This window comes from Colossoma macropomum, unplaced genomic scaffold (assembly GCF_904425465.1).
Source record: "Colossoma macropomum unplaced genomic scaffold, Colossoma_macropomum, whole genome shotgun sequence".
Classification (NCBI taxonomy): domain Eukaryota; kingdom Metazoa; phylum Chordata; class Actinopteri; order Characiformes; family Serrasalmidae; genus Colossoma; species Colossoma macropomum.
In genome coordinates, this window is record NW_023494795.1 from 25,234,515 (window position 1) to 25,257,325 (window position 22,811).

Sequence of the window (22,811 nt, forward strand, 5' to 3'; positions counted from 1 at the left end):
ATATCCTCTATATATTCTGTTCTGTAGGCATAAATGCAACCATTAACATCTTAGTTACAGTTAATATTTTAGTGGTTTTTAAGGGTTCAGCATGATTTCCTTCCCAGCAGTAGATGAAGCAGAATCACTGACATTTCTGGGCATCCTCTAGGGTCTCTGACAGGGTCTTAGAGAGGTGAAGCAGAGACATGGATCAGTGACACACCCATGGGCAGATTTCATTGCTCGTCTCTCTGTTGTCAAATCCTTTTGTATCACAAGAACACTTTTATCACAGCACAAAAAGCCACCAACAAAGCTCAACATCAACAGTGAGCAAATCCCTCTTTTTATACATACACAGACAATCACAGGAGGGTCAGCAGATTTTCAAAAACAGAGGAGAACAGCAGGTCTACCTAAACGCAGCAGCCATGGGGGATACCATAATGACAGAACCAAACAGTTTCAAAAACAGTGCAGAGAAAACACAGCTCACTAATTGGCCAAGGGAGGCCTTCCTCTGCCCTCAAATCACACTGTATAATTAGCCCCAGCACTGCGACCCCCTCGCTCGATACTCAAACAGGGAAGGGTAGGCAGTGTTTTTGAAGTGGTTTGAAAGCAGTGGGACCCCCAACCCCAAAACGAATCCTCATGTCCTAATGCGCTTTCTTGTTTTGAGTGTAGGTGTCCAGCAATTGTGAAAGAAATAATAATAAGCCAATAAGAAGCACATACTCAAACCCACTGAGAAGCATTTAAGTACACATGCACTTGTTTTCATACAATATGAGGACACAGGGTCATATAAACATCTCCTATAATAATATATGTAACTATAAGAATAAGAATAAGAATAAGTATAAGAATATCATGTCCCACCACTTTAATATATAAGTATGTTTAAGTAATAGTATGTCTCAAGTGTATTATATGTATTCATAGGATTCAATGGCGTCATTAAGGAGACCACATCGCCATGTTGGTAGGTATAATTCTGATAGAGATGTAACTCTGATAACTGTGCACTGATAGAGCTTGTCTCCTTGCCATTGCTGCAGCTACAACCCTGCAGGAGGCTGAAGACCAAAAGCAAAATAGCAAAATAGATCAGAATGGCTACAAAAGAGATATGTGGACACTTTAGATTTAGTCCCTAGAAAATGCTACTAGGAGAAGACTAGCTAGATTGGTAGAATGGATCTGTATAACCTGCACATCTCCAGAGTTTACAACCTAAATCTGTGTGATTTTACAAAAACTAATAAAAGTGGCTGACAAACCAGCCAAAGCTCTTAAACAGTAAACTATTCTCTCCAGTGCTGCTGTAATTTTTAAACACTGTGCCCACTCACTGTCCACAGTCATAGGATGCTGCCCACAGGATGCTGTTAGCTGGATATTTTTGGTTGGTGGACTATTCTAAGTCTAGCATTTACTCATACCAGCACAACACATACTAACACACCACCACCATGTCAGTGTCACTGCAGTGCTGAGAATGATCCACCGCACAAATAATACCTGCTCTGTGGTGGTCCCGTGGGGGTCCTAACTATTAAAGAACAGGATGGGTCTAACAAAGTATGCAGAGAATCAGATGGACTGCAGTCTGTAATTGTAGAACTTCAAAGTGCACCTATATAGTAAGTGGAGTCAATAAAATGCACAATGAGTGTTCCTCATAAAGTGCTGAGTGAGTGAGTGAGTGTGTGTGTGTGCATACACATCTATATATATAACATACAATATATGTATTGTATATTGTATAATATACAATATGCAATATATGCAAGAACCTAAATATTATATATATATATATATATATATATATATATATATATATATATGATTGCACATTTTGTCTTTTTAATTAAAAAATAAAGGAAACAAGTTTTGTATAAAGTGTTTTACAAAGTCAAGACCATGTTCTTATCCACGTTTGTCCATGGTTTTCCCATAAAGTTCTGAAAATGTACACACACACACACACACACACACACTCAGAGAAGATGTCACAGTAAAGCTGTGCTGTCCCAGCCCTTCCTGTCAGCTTGCATCAGGAGTTAATGAGGATCATACAAGGCCATCATGACTGCAGAGTAGCTTTCTAACAAGCCCTTCTCCTCGCATCGATCCATCTGAAGTACAAGACAGTGTTGGCACTGGAGCCGAAGCTTCTTCCTCCACTCGCCACCTCTCCCAGCAGGAGCATCGCTCCCTATTATCCTCCTCATTTCATTTTCATATCAAATAAAGTTTGGAGAGACTCATTTTTCTTCGACTCGCCTCCTCTTTGAGAGCTCTGTGCCAAAAATGGCCACTGCAGTGGCACAGTGGGCAGTCAGTCATTAATTAGAGCTGAAAATGGTGTGATAACAGGGCTGGCTGGAATAATTAAGCACAAGAGCCTCTGATGTATATTCCTGCGCACCTGGTTCATCATTAATACCTATAATTAAACAAAAGTGTTTTTGAATACAATGCTCTTCAACTCTTAATGAAATCTAGAGCACATGCCTGGATTTTCTCATAAGCTCTCACAGAGTCTCTGCAGATATAAGATGAAGTTTCTGAAAGCAGTTTCTGAATGTTTCTATTTTGATTTACTTCCACTGTTGCAACAGGGAGGTGTTGGAAATGGAGAAGTGACAACCTCACAAATGCTTGCTGCACGGAAACCAGTTTTAAAATTTCTGAAAGTGTCCTTTGCATATATTTATCCGGGTAAAACTATATTATATATTATATTATGACTGACACCCATTAACCCTCAAATGTCATAGTTTTCTTTCACACGCTATACCAATAACTGCATCTAGAAGGTGATGTAACTGTATAAAAACAGGCAGAATTGCATAACTGTGGGTTAGCAGGGTATGTGGCAGACCAGTTTCTCTGAATGCTTACTGCTGAACACTTAATGTACATTGAAAAGAATGAAATGAAGATACATTTTGGTATTAAACCTACCTCATCAGAAGCCTTTTAGCTTTATTTAATAGAAAATTGGAGCACAGCTACCCTGCTAGTTGTGGCATCTCGAAAAATGCCATAACAGACACACACTGCATGGTCCTGCCACTGTTTGCTTTAAGGGACAGCATAAGAAAGAAGAGAGTGAGATTAAAGGTAGTTTACGCCTGGCTGACACTACAGGATTTTAAAAATACTAACCAATGTTGAAAACGTGAGACAATTTTTAATGAAAACATTTAGTCATTGTTAGTCAAGTCCCCACACTACCTGATCTTCCCTGAATAAAACACCCCACACTTTCAGATTATGCACATGAACAAGAGTCCCAGCCAATATTTCTGGTTCTCAAAACCTTCTTCTGATTCTCATGAACTGCTATATCAGGGGATTTCTTGCAAATTAACCCCTGAACAATCCAGGTTTATTTCATACCAAGGCTTATTATTCAGTAGCTACAGGGACTTCAGTGCAAACTAATTGAGCTATTCTCAGGTTACAGAAGTGTGTAATAAAACTTTGGGCCTGCCGGCGGGCCCACGGCTTATTAAGGAGTTAATGTGACTTTAGATCTAAACAAACATGGTGGATGACAGAGAGGCTTCTGGGCATCTATACTCTTTGCTATTGCTATGCTGGTGATGTGCCTTCTGCACAGAAAAAGAGCTCAGGTTGATGTTTTTTCAAGCATGAGGTCAACACGGCACTTCACACCAAAGAATCAGCGTCCACCCCATACTACAGGATACTGAGTCGTAAATACTGAACATTTTTAATATTTACGATTCACAATCGGAGCGGCTGTGACTGAACTGAGAGTAGATCGGATGAGTAAAGATTGGATTATAGACACCCCACACCACTGGATAATGTGGGAAGATCATCATTTAGGATGATATTGAGAGATCTTTTGTAATAGTCAGGAGGAGCAAATTTGCCTCAAAATCAGCCCAATTATCCCGTATCGTGGGCCAGGCATTAGCTGTTAGATAGTATATAGGTTAATGTGATTTCACACAGTTATACTAAAGCAGATTAGAGGTCTGCATGAGCATGAAATTAAAGCCTGAACTCATGACTTTGTGATCTGTCCTGACCAGGGAAGCCTGTTAAAGTTAAATTTGAGACCTGAACCCAACCCGAATTCACTCATATACTAACAGAGGATTATCACAGACACAGTTTTACAGTACATTGCTTTGCAGCTGCTGTGGAACGACTGCATTCATGGTCAACATGTTGCTGAATAGACAGCATGATATCATAGCTCAAAATACTGTCAAATACTACCACAAACTCTACACTGTACATGACAATTTTACCCGATTTAATGACCAGGTCATAATGTTTCCACAGCTTTAAGCAGTTCTCCCTTTAACAAGCTTTCTTAATATTTTGTCTATGAAGACCTTTTTTTTTTACATTTTTTTTTACACATGAACTAGACCAAGACCAATGTATGTAAGCACATTCCTTCAAATAAAAACAAATCTACTACATTAAAAAATCACTCATTAGAAAAAACAAACCCAAACCTGACCTAAGCCTGACCTGAACCCAGCCCGTAATTAAATATTTTGTCGGGCATATATATATATATATATATATATATATATATATAAATATATATATATATATATATGTACTGACAAATGAAGAAAGCTAAAACCCAGCACAACAGGACCCAACAAAATATTGAGTTTCAGGCCAGAACTCAATATTTTCTCAGGCCATGTCAGGCTCAGGTCGAGTTGAGGTCCTCTAAAGCAGATTGACATGCGGTCCAAAATGGAAAAAGGGTCTATTGGAGAAGCATTAAATGCTGAAAGGCTGAGTTACCCCACAGACCCACACTCACTATTCGCTTGGTTGGCTTCAGAGCTCTCTACTACAAGCTGCAGTACAAGACCACAGACAACCACTGGACATTTGTACAGGCTTGCACTATTATTAAGATCCATGCCAGCAGAGTTGTAGCTGAGCTCATTTTGAGGCAGTTTCTCTCCATTTCTTTCAGCTCCAGCTCACGGCACACTCTCTGACCTTCACTTAAATCTAAACGGCAGCTGTCAAAGATTCTGACAGGTTATTTGTCTGTCTGATTTTTACCTTTCTGTTAGCCTGGATGTGCCACACCTCCAAGGCAGAATACAGCATCTCTGAGCAGCCATTTAGCTAACAGATCTGCTAGTTAGAGGGGAAGCTGGACAAATGTGTGGCATATATGGGCCTTCCATCCATCCGGCTTTGAGGATATTACTGCGTGGCTGCGCTGCTCTGAACAAATCAGATTCCACTCCGATTCATGTCCACCATGAAACTGCAGTAGGCATTTCACCTTTGAAGAACTTGAGGGGCTCAGAATTCAGACCAAGTTACCCTCTACGGACTCTAGAAGAGATTTCGGCCTGTGCCCCTGATCAAAGAGCTGAACGACCATTTAAATGCTTCACTCTACTTTCTCAAACCACTGGCTCTGTTCCCATAGCACTAAATGAATCATAATGTTCAGCCCACTCAACGTGCACGAGATGAGCATTTAGGGAAGGTGCCTGGGCCTTTGGGGTTTACATGCGGAGGCGAAACATAAATCACATGCAAAGCAGACGTCAGGAGCGCATCTTTTGGGATCTCTGCTCAACGCTGGTGCCCCAGAATGCCAGACTCTCTCAGCAGCTGCTTAATTTATGCCACATCTCTCTGAGGTCTGGGCTGATTGTGGCAGAGCCAGACCAGGGCAGACAGAGGAATCCCTACAGTGCTGCAGCTGGCCCTACACTCCAGCTCTGATAGATGACTTATGGGCCAGGCAGCCGGAAAGCCATGGCTAGCAGAAGCAAGACCACATAACTGCTTCAACTCTCTCCATGCATGCTGGTTAAAAACAAAATGAAATGTAAGAGGTTGTTTTCTATCCACTTCTTTCATGTAATTTGCATGATGTTCAAACACATACAGAAGAATCATGTTTTTCATAGTGTACTGTTTGCTTTAAATATGTAATAGAACTGAATTCCATGAAGCTTTTAGGGATCTGTAGAGAGTAATGTGTTTAGAATCTCCATTATGTATATATAACATATCAGCAGTTATAGTATTTGTTCCCAGGAGGCAGAGTTTGACTGGTTGAGTGACCCTGGCTAGCCCAAGCAGCCAAAGGGTATAAACTCTGATCATAATATGTCATCCCTGGGCTAATACACAAAGCTGTTGCACCAAGTCCCCTTAATCTGAGACATGAACAATGCCAAAGTGAGAAAAACAGCATTATGATAATAGACATTTAAATAATTTTGATTTTGACTTTTGTTGTATTATAGGAGGTTTCCATTTTTAAGTATTAGTGTATATGAGCTAGCAGAGAACTAGCACACCTACACAACCTCACTGTAGTTACTCAACACAGCACTAGGGGATTTTTGAAACTGACTCCAACAGCTATGCAACAGGTGAAAAAAAAAACAGAACTGGCATGATGGCCCAAACAGAATCAAACTAATTACATATAGACAGAAGTGGTTCAATTCACATTACCAGACAGATTCTTTTAATTAATCCAGTTTCTGATTCCATTATGCATTAATGAGTGAAATCAACTTCTTTATCTTCTCCATTCAATGAGATACACTCAGAGCAAGTGCATGGAGGAGCCTGTCTATTCCCTCTTCATTTCACTATTATACCCAAAACACTATTGCAAAATGCAAGAGGGTGTAGGCCAAAGGTGCCAGCAAGAACTTTAGGCCCCCTGAATATTTAATGAATGGATCCTTTGCCTCACTTCATTTTCCTTAGCAGAATCTGTCTCAACATGTCCTACTCGGCATACAGCAAGCAGCAAATATGTACTTACACAACATGGCTGCATATCAATGTACTGTATGCAACTGGCAGTATCTCCACAAACACAGTCAGTTATCAAATAAATCATATATTCAAATTGAGTTGCAAAACAACTTCGCCTTCACTTTCAAGTTTCATTTCAGTGGTTGAGAGAACAAGACATCATAACACAAGAACAGAAGATGTTACACTATTGATTTATAAGGGGAAATATTCTGTAAATTTACAGTAGTCTCATTGGGGTTTTGTTTAGAGTGCTCTGTCGCATCATTTCCATTTGATAACTGCAAATACTGTAACTTACCTTTACCTGTGTAAAACTGGGTCATGTAGCCTGCTGTCTTCCCCAGTTTTTTTGATCTTCTTTGTTCTGATTTCCTGGCATTTTTTGAAAGCCTGATTTGTGTTTTTTTTTGAAAAACTAAACCCTCATTCTTCTTCTAGACCACAACTATATGACACAAATATATATCATGCAACTGCCAGAAATTGTAACATCGATTGCTTCTCAAAAGTCTTTGCATTTGTAGCGTATTCAGTCAAAAACATTACAATGGAAGTAACTGGTCACAGGCCTGGTCCTCAGAGCTCCGATCCTATTTTTTTCTTCCAAGCCTAAATGGCTGGACACCATTGGAATAAACAGGTACTTTAAAACTTAGTCATTTTTTTGATTGACTAAGTTTTATGATTTATTCAGTAGCAGAAACCCCTATGAAAATAATATGTAAGTTATGTGCTTATGAGAGTGAGGAATTAAACTGTGGGCCTATACCTCACTTACGGTTTAAGAGGTCAAACAAAGAAGGCATCCAAATGAATGGACCCATGTGGAGTAAGAGTCTGAGGATTACAGGGCAGAGAGAATGCCCTTGGTAGATGCCCTATAGAAATTTCACAGCAAGGTTTTATTTGGGCAGATTCAATCTATTGGGTATGATTCAGTGAGACGTTACTGTACACATCAGCTCAAAGACAAACACACAAACAGACGCACACATACACAAACAGCAGAGGCTGACAGTGATGGAAAAGGCATCTCGGGCCAAGGCTGAGCTGGTGACACTTGCAGGGATGTGACAGGAGAAATAAATATCCACCTTTTCCCATCCTCCTGCCTTGTTAATTCAGCCTGCTTGCTTATATTCTGCGGAAACAGACCCAGCATCCCCTCTCTCTGTCTATGTGTATTACAAAGAAAAGTTCAGGGCTGGGAGGGTTATTTTGAAAATGTATTCTGGTACAGATTATTGATATCCTGTACATGTACATTATGACCTAATTCAATCGATTACTTTGAGAAATTAATGTAACCTGATTATTTTCCACTATTTTCCATTACTTTCATATACTTCCTTTTCACTTATTTTCCATAAGACATATAATTAAACAATTAAAAGAGAAAAAGTATTTCAGAGAGACGACTTCAATGTCACATAAGGCTTACCCAAGAAAAACAACAATGTGTAAATACTCACATACACTGTGAGAATTAAAAGAGATGGCTGTTTTACTGTGGTTTATCAGGCATGACATGCTTAACACCTTAAAATACATACTAAGGCTTGCTATTCAGTAACTAAAAGGGACTTCAAAGCAAACTGGTTGAGCTATTCTTAGATTACAGAAGTGTGTTGTAAAAATCTGGCCATTGAAGGGGTTAAAACTAAATCAAATGAAAAAAGTGTCCATTTTAACCAACTCCAGATGAATATCAAACATCTATATAATGATAAAATCAGCCTTATCAATAGTCCAGATCCACACAAATTCCCAAACTACGAGTGGGGTAATAACCTAGATATACTAATGCTACCTCCTTTCACTGACTTTTTACCTAGTTGGTGTGTGGCTCCAGTGAGTTCTTTAAAGTAATTCAGAATTTTCAAGTCACTTGAAGCCTGTATACTGTTTACAAATGCTCAGACACTGGCAGATTTAACTCAGTTACCGCTATATTTCACTCAGCCACAGGCAGATTTAACATTATTCACTCAGCCACTGGCAGATTTGACGTTATTCACTCAAATACACTCCAAACACTAAAATGCATTTCTTAATATATTGAACATAATATGCCAATACATTTGGAATATTTTTTTCCAAATAGGTAATATTAACAGATAAATAAATGTCATCTACAAACACGATCAATAACAAGCAGCATTCATGACTACACACTGCAGAGTAGTTTATTCTGCAAAATTAATACAGTTCTGTCTTACTTACAAGCTAAACTCTGTAGGAGTAGTTAAGGTAATCTTTTTCTCAGCTGTTGCTGTAACGTAATACAAGTACGTTTTGTGATTATGTAATGACAAAGTCTGGTAAAGTTTCACCCAGCCTGCCTCTCTATTCTTCTTCCATAGTTCCACCATCTCACTCATTAATGAGTGAAGCATTTATTCTCCACTGTGGCCATTAAAACAAAACACTGAAGAGCTGGAAAAACTAGAAAATTGACAGCATGAGAAAAAATTAAGGAGCGAGATTGGCCGTGGGCGTCTTGAGTTATGTGCGCCTGTCCTTCAGCAACAAGTTCAAGTGTGCTTGAGGCAACAAACGCGAGGCATACAGGCAAAAAACAGCAGCTGCTGCCATTCATCTCTCTATCGAGCGCCTTAATGGATAGTTCTCCAGGCTCCGAATGCAGCCGCACCACCCCCCAGACTAATTGCTCTCTTCGAAAGGGGGGAATTTGCTGCAGACCACCAAACAAATCCAAAGATTTTCTGAGTTGAACAAGAGACTGTTAGCATAAACATCAGTGGGCCATTAAAGAACTTTTTTTTTTCTTCAAAAAAATAGAAGCCATGGAGGTGACTACAGGGAAAACGGCTCACTAGGAATCTTAGCAGCTTTGGACATGGAATTAATCTTTACCATCAGCAATAGTGGATGGTGGAAGGAATGGCGGAGGGCAGGTAGACAGAATCTGAAGAGGGCAAATCTCACTTGTCCATTTATCAGAGAAAGTATCTAGGCTATTTAGCAGCCTAGAGGGCTCAGCTCTGAATTCCAACAATAGCTTTTGCACAGTTCGATGTTCTTTGTAGCAGAAAGCTGCTGGCTGTAAATCTTTAAATGCCTCACAGGAAGCAATGTCTTTGTTGAGGTTTAACAAAGTAGCAGGTATTGAATGTGCATTATCAATCCTGTCATTGCTTGGGGATGCCTGACTGCACAGCTTCTTGCACACTTTCAGGTATTCTCTCTCTCTCTCTCCTTGGGGCTTTGCATGCTCTCTTTAATGGGCAAATTCATCAAAGTCAGTCCTGTCTCACTGCTCATTCAGGTTAATTGTGTTTCTTCACACATGCACTCACGGTCCTCTTTTCTACCTCTCTCCTCTCTCTTGTTTCTCCACCAAAAAGCTAAGCAAACATTTGAGAGGCATGCCAAGACCATGGGGACGGGAATTATTATACACCCACTGGAACTGTGCTCCATGGAGTGATGTCTTGCCCTTGCCAGTGGCCAAAAAGAAAGGAAAAGAGAGGGAGAAATAGAGGGAAAGAGATGGTGGGGGTAGAGCAGTAAAGGTGTACCCGTACACTGGGGCCTGACACCCATGCCATCACTCCTGACTCGGTCTGTGTAGTGACATAGAAGAATGCAATTTGCTCCGAAAGCTTGCTCCAGCCCTTGGGATGCTGCACGTTTCTCCTGAGGACACTGGACATATTGTCCACCATCTGGTGCCCATCTTCAGTCACTGTATGGCAGTGACAGACCAGATTAGACCAGGGATAGCCAACTATTACTCACCATAGCAGATCCAACTGTCTTTATTCAGCTCATTCTCCTATGTACTGACTGAGCTCCCCTCCTACACCAGCCCTGATATGGCTTCACCCTAATTACAGCCATTGATTTGCTGTGATGCATCCCATAGACAATCTAAGAAACTTAAAGAAACGCTCAACCAAAATAAGGAGAGGAAGTAGGAGAATAATAAAAAGATGGCTAATGAGAAGTAGATACAGACTGTACAGATGTACCACTGTGTATAATGGTGTAGAGGCAGGTAGTACCACAGCATGTTATTATTATTGTGATAAATCCCATCACAATATTCTTCTCTGAGTATGTCATGAGTATCAACAGCACTTCTACTACAATGAACAGCTGTATCATAAAAACGACAGATATAGACCAAAAAATAGAAAGCTTGTAAACTACAATAACACGTACAGTAACTGCATAATCGGCATAGCAACAAGTAGCTGATTTGATGTCAGCCTATTATGTCATTATCTTATTTTATTAATGTACAGTATAGTTCAAAAGTGAGAGACCAACCTTAATTTATTCAATTTCCAGTGAAAACAGCCAGAGAGTTAATCATTTTCAAGTGTCAGAAAAAAACAGAAAATATATATGTAACGGAAAATTACTCTGCCTTTCGTCTTTATTACAGCTTCCATTTTTTTCAGGAGACTCACTTTCAGAAATCTGCAGGGATATTTTTCACAGTTCTAAAGTTCAGTCTTAGATGTTGCTGCATTTTCTGCTTTCTCCTTTTCGAAGTAACAGCTTTTGACAGCTACACATCCTTTCAGACTCATAGCACTGAGTCGTCTTCTCACAGCGGAAGGATGGACAGAAACACCTGTGGACTTTTTCAGATCTGAAGCAGCTTGATTTTCTCCTCTCTCTCAAAGATGACAGCTTTAAGTGCTGTTTATCTGTTGGGGACAGTTTTGGTGGTCTACACAGTTGTTAGGAGACCCAATTTCCCTTTATCGTTAATCGTTCTTTAACTCCAGTTTTGGAAACTCCTTTTTCTTACATGCTTATTTTCCTTTGACTTTCTCCTTCTTTATGCAAGAGCATCTTACATATAACCTCCTCAGAAATACCTTTTGAAAAAATTAAGATCTTGTGCTTATTGGCTGTTTTGACTGGAAATAAAGTGCATCTCTGACTTTTGCATAGTACTGTATTTTACCAACTGTAATATTTTATTCCTGTTCCTACTTAATTACTACTGAAAACATAATCCACAGCCTTTTCAAATGTGGCACTATTCTTTTGCTTTTTCTAGTGCCTGTTTCAACTTTTTCACAAACCTCAAAAAAGTTTGCTTGATTTATATTGTGCATTGTGAAAATGTTACATATTTGCCATATTGCCCACCCTTACAATGAGTCAGCACAGACAATAGAGCAGCAATGTTAGAAATGTGGTGGGAGATGTCTCTCCCACCATAGTGCACTCGAGTGCTGCTGAAAGAGTGGAGATGTTAACTGACTTCAGCAAACAGCCCTGAACACCAATCCCATCATCGCAGGTCTTAAACAAACTAAGCCGGAATGTGAACATGTAAACATCTCTGCTTTTCATGCAAACTTCCATAAAATACTTAAATTTGGCTGCCTTCTCCAAAGATAAAGGATAGTAAGTCACTGTATTTCCTTTGGGACATATGCAGTCATATGCAAACGTTTGAACACCCCCAGTCCAGTTACATGATTTGTTGATTTTCTAAGTGAAACTAAGTTAAAACATCCTCTACAGGGAACAGAAAATGTATATCATTTTCAATTTTTATTGCTCGGTTTCTTTTTATTGGCTGAGTTTAACACACTGAAAGAAAGGATAAAATGTAAAAAGTGCTATTACTTTTGTCACAAGCCACACTTTACACAATTTTCACAATTTTTTTTGTGTTACATTGAGAAAATAAGCAGTAATTGTGCATTGAAATGTACAGAAGTGTGTACCCTGTAGAAGGTGTGTTAACTTATTTTAACTTAGTAAATCAATACCTAATTGGACCAGTGGTCTATACTGGTATACCTGTACTGTTGTCACATTATACTGATTTTTAGTTTTAGAAATAATCATACAAAGCAAAATCCAGTGTATATCATTTGTAGGATACTTCAGATACATAACATACATAAACAACAAATGAATAGTGAGTTTTCTTTCTGGAAATGTACTTTGTCTTCGAAGGTTCCCTTCGGTGTCATTTTAGGATAAGAAAACAGAACAATAAGCCCAATTAAAACAAGCCATGTCAGGTCTGTAAGACATGATTTCAGCACAGACTAGCAGACCTCAGAAGATACAGGCTCATTAACTTTATTAACGCAAATGAAGATACTGTGATACATTTGTGAAAATATAGTGATACTGAAAGTGCTTTAAATCAATCACAAACAGATCAGTCCAGGCACCAATTTTGAGCAGACAGCCCATCCTAACTATTTCTATCTGTGTCTCTTCATAACTAACTGAGCTCATATCATCAGCATGCAAGATTTGAACTCCAAGTCCTTGAACAGCTCAGCAGAACAAACATGAAACTGATTCAAACACAAATTTTATTTAATTGGCCTGGCCTTCAAACATTTTGATCTGTTGTCCTAGCCTAGCACATAGCTAATGTATTACAGATTAGACATAACTTTGTTTTTATTTACTGATTTAATGAGGTAATTCATTAAAAAAAGAACAAAAACAAAATCAGAATTCTGTTTACCTGATTAATGCAACGTATCTCTTTCTACTGCATGTTTGCCAACAAATCAAAGTTACAGGAATGCTAGTTTGTGTAAAAACCCAGAGTTTATCACTAAGAAAATGCTCATTATGATGTTTGGCTTAGTGATGGGACTTAATGAGAGAAAAAAAATTCAAGCACACAGAACACTCGTCCAATTGCCAAGAGAAGTGGCATCTAACAGGGTGTTTAAGTTTGGCCCACATACAGGAGTTTAACCAGACATTAGGTATGAGGTAGAGTGAATGGTTATCATAATCTCTTTGTTATGCCTTTGTATTACGGCTGTCAAGCAGTTAAAAAATGTAATCGTGATTAATCATATGACTGTGTTGTTAATCGTGATTAATCACAAGTTTATTTTATTTTTAATCTGTTGAAATTTTACGCCAATGAAAGATTTTAAGTGCAGTGAGGTTATATTAAGAACAGTGGACAAAATATGCTTTAAACACATTTACTTAACCTCAGCATGAAGTCTCTCCTGCCTTTATGATGTTCAAAACATGTGAATGGAGTTTCCACCGTTCATCAATGTAATGGACTATAACCTTGAGGTAGCTATGACTCCCCAGTGATGTCCAGTAGTCACAAGCAAGCGTGACTGTTGCTGTTAGTTCCAACTTTTTAGCTAGTTTTGCCCTCCCTGTTTCATATAGCTCATGTATCTGAAATTTAGCAATAGCTACTGTTAAATTTGCTGGAGGTTGACTGGTCCATTATTTTTGGCTGAGTGTTATCGAGTGTGGTCTGTTGCAGATTGCCATGGCTAACCCTGTCAGGGTTACATGCTTGGCTTGAATATGAGTTTGTATTCACTTGAAGCCTAGAGTGGCACACATTCAATTTGCAGCTTAAAATACGAGTTATTCATAGGTTCAGAAAGAAGCTGTGTTAACGGCACTACTTGTGCATTAAAGTAAGATTTTTTTCAGTTTAGACTATGGCTAGAAGCACTTAATGAATAAACAATGATTTTTGATAATGGCTAAGTAGAATTGATCATTTTTTTCCTTTCAGTTTGTAAACATAAGTGCTCTACACTCTGATCCATGACCCGAAACTCCAGTCAAGGTTTTACTTCATTTACACAGCCAGAAGTGAGTTGTCCAGTCAGTGATTCACAATGGCTACCCTTCATAAACAGTTTGTTTTATTCTTATGCTAGCTTGACATTTAATCATCATGAGGTCTTTTCACACAGAGTCAATGGTTAAAAATGAAAAAGTGAACGCAATTTTTAATGCCCTAAACCTCCACCTTGAGCAACCAACAGCTCGCTGACAGGCTAACTTATCCTAGCTAAATAGGTATTGTGTCCATTTACTACTGTCTTTGTACTTTATTGTTTTAGAATAACAAATTTGTCTTTATTAAACCTAATGGTTTGTTTTATTGCAGGTGAGCAAAGCACACTGTGATCAGTTTCTCATGTAATATGTTTTGGCCCATTTTTTTTTGTACAGATTATTTCCAATTATGAAGTCAGCTCAGAAATGTTTTCAGATTGTGATTGCGGACATACAAAAAAGTATCGCAAAGTAAGTATTTGCTTATTTATTTTTTCCACTTTATATACTATGACTTGAGTGACTTTCTTTATTAAATACCTTTATTTGCACTCAAGAAAATTATCACTACAGTAACAGTAGTCATACTCAAGTAGAGACTTTCAGTACTCCTCTCACCCAGATAACAGCCCGATCTGCTAAAGTTCATCACCGACTCACAGCTCTGCTTCAGTTCTGACCACAGAGCATTAACAGAAGTAAACAAATCATTAGTAACTATGAGCTCTGAAGTGAAAGACGGCATACGTTTTAATGTGCAGGCTCTTAAAACCTGCCTTTCATTTTGACATCTTTTTTTCAGTGTAAATTTCAGACAGAGTGTGAAAAGGCCTTAAGGCTTTGTCACTCCATCTGATGCAAATGGATGGTCCTATATATACTGAATATTACTGTAAAATACCTGTGTTTTAAATAATAAAAACACCATTCAGCACTTTCCCAAAATTGCTTATCATCCAAGCCCTTGTTTGGAGTTTCAGAGCTTTTTAAAGGTTCCTCTTTAACATTCCTCTCAGTCCTTCCTTAGAGCCTTAGATACCTTGTCAGCTTATCTCACAACACAGTGGCAGCTTAATATCATCATCACAACAGGAGAGGTCCATATCTTAAGGTTTAATTCACTGCCCGTAATGTCCAGGACAGTAACTGGGCATATCAGAACAAAGCTTTTACTCAGGTTTTTGAAGTGGAAGTCTCATTCTCAGAGACCAGGATAAGAGCACTACTCCAGGCTGCTCTGGGGCACTCATTGAGATATAAATATACCTGTAGGCAGCTATGGATTAACCATCCACTTCATCTCAATGGCAGCTGCTTCACCCCTCATGAAGCACTAGAAGAACAGTATATGAAGGATGACATCTTAGAGTCCAGGATGGCGATGAGGTCTTAGAGTTTAATATAAATTCTTAATGCTTGGCATTAGAATTTCCAGTCATGGTCAAGGCAAATGCTATTTTCACCATAGTAGATCTAGAAGATTTGCAACATGTTCCAAATGGAAATGTCCATTACTAGGTGATATTGTAATGTAAAACAACATATCTGAACTATACTGTTTGCTAGCATCCTTGTTATGAACAATTCTTTTTCTATAAGTTTGGTGTGTCCATGTAGTGGTACTTCAGAAGACGAACCATAGAAGAACCACTTTTGATCCACTTTGTTGTTTTTATTGTTGTTATTACTTTTATTGTGGCTGTTGTATATAGTTTTTTGATATCAAGAAAGCTGCAGTTGTGCTGTCTGTTTGGTCCTAGCATGGTCATCTTTGTGGAGAAAGAGTGTAGTAGCCTGAAAGTCCAGCTGAAAAAAGTTTTATAAATGATTATAGCATAGGAACCACAATTACATCCACAGTTCCTCATGAGTTCTCATGTACTGATGGAGAATATCCTGAATGCTCCTTTATGAAGAGGCTTTTGAGATTGCACTAGTGTCTCTAGAACTAGTCTATTTATTTTTTATTTTATTTTACCTTTATTAAATCAGGGTGATCACACTGAGATTAAAAATCTCTTTTACAAGTGAGACCTGGCCAACAAGGCAGCACACAAAACAATCAACAAAGAAACAACACGACCACAGCCAACAGAATCAAATTAGGGTCACAACCAAATTAAAAACAAGAACCAACAAGAATGATACAGTTCTTTAACAAATATCTTAAAAGCACTCAAGGAAATAAATTGCTCCAATTTCAAATGCTTTGCAGATCATTCCACGCAGATGGAACACTGTAACTGCTATGAAAAAGCTGCCTTGCCATATTCAGACTTGTATTATCGAAACATACGTAAATTGTACCAAGACTTGTTTGCTGATATGAATGCAGACAAATATGAAGGAAGCTGACCAATAATCACTTTGTAGACAAAAATTATCCAATGAATTTGTCTTCGCACTGAAAGTGAAGACCAACCAACCATTTCATAAAGTTTACAATGATGAGATGAATATCTAGTGCCTGTTAAAAAAGCTGAGCTATAAACAGTCCAATGAATATAATACTTTTACATATGTCTTTTAAGTATACCTATAAAAATATCACCATAACCTAAAATAGTTACAAGCTAGCTTCAACTAGTTTTTTCATGCCTGCTGAGTAAAGTAAAAACTATTCCTAAAATAAAATCCCAACTTCAACTTTATCAATTGCCCAACATGCAATTTAAAACACAGGTTATCATCTAATATAAAACCCTTACTAATTCTATTGGTCTGCCGAGGAGTGTGTAAGTTTGTGGGAAAGATGATCTCCGTATCAAGTTTTTAGATAATAACATATAGTTTGTTTTTTGATCATTAAGAACGAACTTTAGAGAGCTTAAGAATATGTTGAAGAGTCACAAATGCCTCCTGTAAATTTGAAAGAGCCTCTGCTGGTGATGAAGCAGAACAACAAATAATAGTATCATCTGCATAAAAATGCATATCAGCATTCAAAACATTTTTGCAGAGGTCATTAATGTATATTGTGAACTACAAGGGCCAGAGTTAGCTTTTACTGGGCATTTCCTACCACAAAACAATGTGGATTGTTTTTCATTACATGACTATAAGCCTGGGTTCTAGGTTTGTAGAAAATATAACCCACCAGAAACTCACTCATCCTGCAGTAATTGTATTGCTGTCCAGAGTTTTATAACTGAGAAAACATGTCAAATAATATTACAGACATTCTCCCCCGATTACCTAATTCAGTCCTAAGAGGGCTTCTGTTATCTTGCAGACAACTTCACCCTTGGTTTCAGCAATTTAGCAATGAGTAGTTCTCCTTATGACATGACACCAGCTTTGCTGTTGGGAGTCTACTCTGAGCTGACCTAAGCCTGTGCTCCTAACCCAGATGCTGGCATTTAATTTGGCATGCTTCCTCTGGTGCTCTTCAGAAGGTTAAGCAGGTTTTAAACAGGCTCGCTGAGCTGAGGGATGGCTCTGAGTAAATAAGAGGAGATCCCACTGAAGGTTCTTTATTGAGGAGAGAACGGGGCGGTGCTATAGCTGGATTTGGACTGGAAGGAGATGTGGATGGAGCATTGTTTGCTCTTTTTCTGTGTTCAGGCCTCATTGCTCAGGAAATGAATCTCTCTTCCAGTGTCTCACTGACAGCACGCAGAAGAGGACTCATCTCAAACACCCAAAATAGCCACACAGACAGCCGCCTGACATGTTTCCCCCCTTTCTCTCTCTCTCTCTCTCTCTCTCGAGTCCTTAAATTTAGATACACTACTTAAATAAATACCGCAGTGATCAAATAAATAACGCAATAGCAGTTACACATGAGCGTTCCCCAAGAATGAAATACATTAAAAAAAAGAAATATGCAAGCATCTGCATGGGTGCGCATCCCGTTCACATCACAAACACACACACACACACACGCACACAGCAGACGGCTCGCAATATGCTGACACGCAAACTGACTAACACAGCCCAAGCAAATTCCCCACGGCTCTTTCTTTCTGTTTGCCCACAGTAGATGAGAGGCCAAAGGAGGATGTGAGTTCCATTCTAATATGTGAGCCATAATCAAACAAGCAGGTTTTGGGAAGTCATGCCTCTACTTCCACTGTGTGTGCATTTGCTGACCACATTCGCGTACATCGCCTGCTTTAGCTCAGAAACATGCTGACCAGCAGAAAGCACATTCAATAAGACTGCCTGTCCATTGTAAAGAGGCCCAAGAGCAGCGGCAGAAGCTGAGCAGAACAGCAGCCTATCAGGGGGTCACCAGAACGCTCACAGAGTGCACACCCAAAAGACTTTGGCTGGCTTTACATGGTGAAACTTTCATGCAACTAGTTGCATGTTGTGAGATCTCCATGCAACTTGACAACTACATGAAGCGACTTACAAAAGTTGCACACAACACACTCAAGTACTACACTAGTAAACCAAGTTAGCAGCTCAAATTTTTGATGCACCTTTTTCGTTTCATGAGGTGTTATTTAGTCCTGTGCAAATTTACATGGGGGTAAAAATGTTATCATATTTTGCGGAATAATAGTTTTTGCTGTTTTCCTTAAGTATGGAGGCTCTCAAGAAGGCATTTTCTTGTGTTCTCAGTGGTTTTACTCAAATATCTATTGGCCCATCTCAACTCTATATTTCATGTAAAATTAAAATGTAAAAATTACAGAAAAACTTGTAAAATGATAGAAAAACGTTTTTGTGTGGCAATGTTGACTGTTGGCTATAAATTCCCCAGCTAATGGCAGTGCTAATGATATTGCAGTCACTTAAGACAGCTGGGTAAATGATAAGGGTAAACAACATTACAAATGTTCTGATATGTTTTCTACTCCTTTTTGTAGAGGCAATTAATAAATCAAGTCTCCGCAACAACCAAAATTTCGTATCCCATAGAAATCAGTCATAAACATCACAGGTGTCTCCTGATAAAATTGCATCACACAAAGTGCCCTTAGAAAACTAACCCTGTTCGAATAGTACTGAAGTCAGTTATTTGTCAACAATTATGATGATGGACAAAAGATGACACATCAACACATTATTTAATTGACATATGCTCTATAATGATACAGTAAAAGACACCTAGTTGTTTTTAGAGTACATGAGGCAAATAGAGTTTCTTTGCACCATAAAACAAAAACTCTTGCACAGATATTTGAATGATGTGATAATGCAAAGTCAGAGCAGTGTTTCCCCTCCCATTAAACACTCACGTCACCCTGCTCAGATGAGATGTAGGCATTGGGTTGTAACTGGCAGGCTAATGTTTGCTACCTATCGTTTGGTTTTCATGTAGTACACTCTCATTTTTGGCCAAAAATTTTAAAAATTCCAAAACTATTTTTCATTGTAAAAATGCACTGAATTCAGATCCCAACTCTGGCAAACTGAAATTTACTTTGATGGTTTACTGGAAATGTGGCAACGTACCCCTAGATAATAAAAGAGGATAATAAACAACATAAACTCAAGCGGTGTTCCCTTTTGCTGATATTTTTCCCATCCAAAAGAGGAAAATGCATGAGAGATCTCCCATCTGGATGCTTGCAGACATGAGCAATCAATCTACAGCATTCTTCAAACCATACTAATCAAGTTTTCTTGTAGACCTGATGGTCTAGATAGTATTTAGTCTAGGTTGAAAAGACTGTAGCACTATTCTTTTCTTTTCAAAAAAGCTAAATATTCTCTGGCCCAGCAGGAAATGTAAAGCACTTAGTTGCAAGTGAATTGTTCCGATATGAATTAACCATAAATTAATTCCTAGACAATTCATGTTTAGACAACATTATACTTGTGCTTTTTATTACACAATGTGTGTGTGCAGTCTCAATACTTGTGCATTGACTGTATTTTTGAAAGCAACTTTGCATGACGCATGTAACTGATGACACCACATATGCATGACAATACTGGTTACTTTAAAGGTTCTACCACCCGGTCTGAAAAAAACCTAAGGGAAACACTGGAGAGAGTAGAACTCATTGAGGTAACTTGAATGGCATTCAACTGCATCAATTTTGAAATGTTCTAATTCATCATAAGTGACTGTAATAATACTAAATAGCATGTCTGTTTATTTTTAGGTTATTTTTATGCAAAAAGTGCAAAAAGGCTTGCATTGTTGATGTATTGTTTTTGATTGATTGACTGATTCTTTATTTCCCCATGACACATCAGTGGTAATTGTTTCTGGCGCATCAAGATGCAACACAACTTTGTGATAGCACAATACACAACACAGCACATTCACAATATGCAATACAATGTAAGGAACCCCAGGAAATCACACCCTACATTCACTAGTGCAGTCTTACAAAGGCTGGAGACTCCGATGTGCTACACAGAAGAGTGTAACAACCTTACTGCAGTAGAAAAGAAGCTGTTCTTAAAACAGGTTAAGTTTTTGAGAATCTATAGCTCCTCCCAGAAGGAAGCAATCGATAAAGATGGTAAGCTGGAGGAGAGGAAGCTGAAAATATTTTCAGTGCTTGCTTACGAGTGAGCTGAATACAAACGAAATCAACTGAAGCAAAAGCTATTCCATTTGTCTGTGAGGCTTAACAATCAATAACTTGCTTTTTTGTTGCAAATTTGAACATTAGTATTCCCATACCAGACTGTGAGAGATGAGGATGAGAACAAGTGATGATGGACAAATTGTTCTATTGTCTATATTTCACAGCTGCATACAATCATATGCAAAAGAAAAGAACAAAATAACAAGAACAAACTTCTGCACATTTTAATGCACAATTGCTGTTTATTTGCTGAATGCAACATGTAAGGGGGGAAATAAAGCATAAAATGTGGCCTATGCAAAAGTTATGGCTCTTATACACACATATATATATATATATATATATATATATATATATATATATGTGTGTATAAGAGCCAGAGAAAACATTTTTTGGATTTACTACTATTTTCACCTATTATCAACATCATGTATAAAAACTCAGGAGACACATATACACTATATGGACAAAGGTATTGGGACACCTACACATTACACCCACAGGAGCTTTTATGACATCTCATTCTAAATCCATAGGCATTAATATGGAGTTGGTCCCCCTTTGCTGCTATAACAGCTTCCACTCTTCTGGGAAGTTTTCTACAAGATGTTGGAATGTGTCTGTGGGAATTTTTGCCCATTCATCCAGAAGAGCATTTGTGAGGTCAGACACTGATGTTGGACAAGAGCCATGCCCAGCCATGCCTTTGTGGACCTTGCTTTGTGCACTGGGGCTCAGTCATGCAACCCCGTAGCATTATCCCTCCTCCACCAAACTTTACATCTGGCACAATGCAGTCAGGCAGATAATGTTCTCCTGGCATTCACCAAACCCAGACTTGTCTATCAGACAGTCAGATAGAGGAGCGGGATTTGTCACTCCACAGAATACTTTTCCACTGCACTGAGTCCAGTGGTGGCATGCTTTACACCATTCTGTCCGATGCTTGGCATTGTGTTTGGTGATGTAAGGTTGCATGCAGCTGCTCAGCAATGGAAAACCATGGCATGAAGCTCCTGCCACATAGTTTTTGTGCTGATGTTAATGCCAGAGGAGGTTTTGGAGCTCTGCAGTTATTAAGTCAGCAGAGCTCTGACGACTTTTTTTTTGATCCGCTCTGTATCTTTACACAGTCTGACACTTCATGGTTGAGTTGCTGGGGTTCCTAAACGCTTCCACTTTTCAATAATACCACTCACAGGTGATCGTGGAATATCCAGGAGGGAAGAAATTTCACGAACTGACTTGTTGCAACAGTGGCATCCTATTACAGTACCACACTCAAATTCAGTGAGCTCTTTAGAACAACCCACTCTTTCACAAATGTTTGTAAAGGCAGACTGCATGGCTATGTGCTTGATTTTATACACCTGCGGCAATGAGACTGAATGAAACACCTGAATTCAATGATTAAGAAGTATGCCCCAATACTTTTGTCCATATAGTGGAGGGTTAACAGCCATTTGAGATAAAGTAGCTGTATTTGTCTTATAGACATTATGACCCATTAGACATCACTCTGAATGACTATTATCTTTTAAGTTTTACAAACAGTATCTTAAGTGTGTAAAGGATGTGCTAACTAATTCAAACTTTTGCATACAGCTGTACATAGTTCCTCCAGTTATTTATGTATTCAGTGTTTTCTTTTTTAACAATAACTCTAAATTGGGCCAAAATAATAAAATTTAACTGCATTCTGGTGAACTCCAAACACCAACACGCCCTTACCTTCCTGTAGACGATCATATTTGGGGAGTCTTCCTCCGGGTCGGCGGTCCCCACCGCTCCCTGCTCCGGAGAGGACTGGGCCATGCTCCCCCTCTTCCCTTCCACACGCTCCGGCTGTAAGCAGAGGGGCAGGACAGAGGAGAGATCAATCACATGGAACAGCTCCCAGAGAGCCTTGCAACAATGAACTGCTTTGAAGAC

At 38.8% G+C, this 22,811-nt stretch overlaps 1 protein-coding gene across 1 annotated transcript in view; it reads right to left on the reverse strand.

Moving 5' to 3' along the window:
- Positions 1 to 22,811, reverse strand: part of rgs6 (regulator of G protein signaling 6) — a 127,902-nt gene that overhangs the window by 100,298 nt on the left and 4,793 nt on the right. The window contains exon 2 of the mRNA XM_036581982.1: positions 22,611 to 22,724. Coding sequence (XP_036437875.1) covers positions 22,611 to 22,694 — 84 coding nt within the window. The 5' untranslated portion in view covers positions 22,695 to 22,724. The remainder of the gene's footprint in view (positions 1 to 22,610; positions 22,725 to 22,811) is intronic.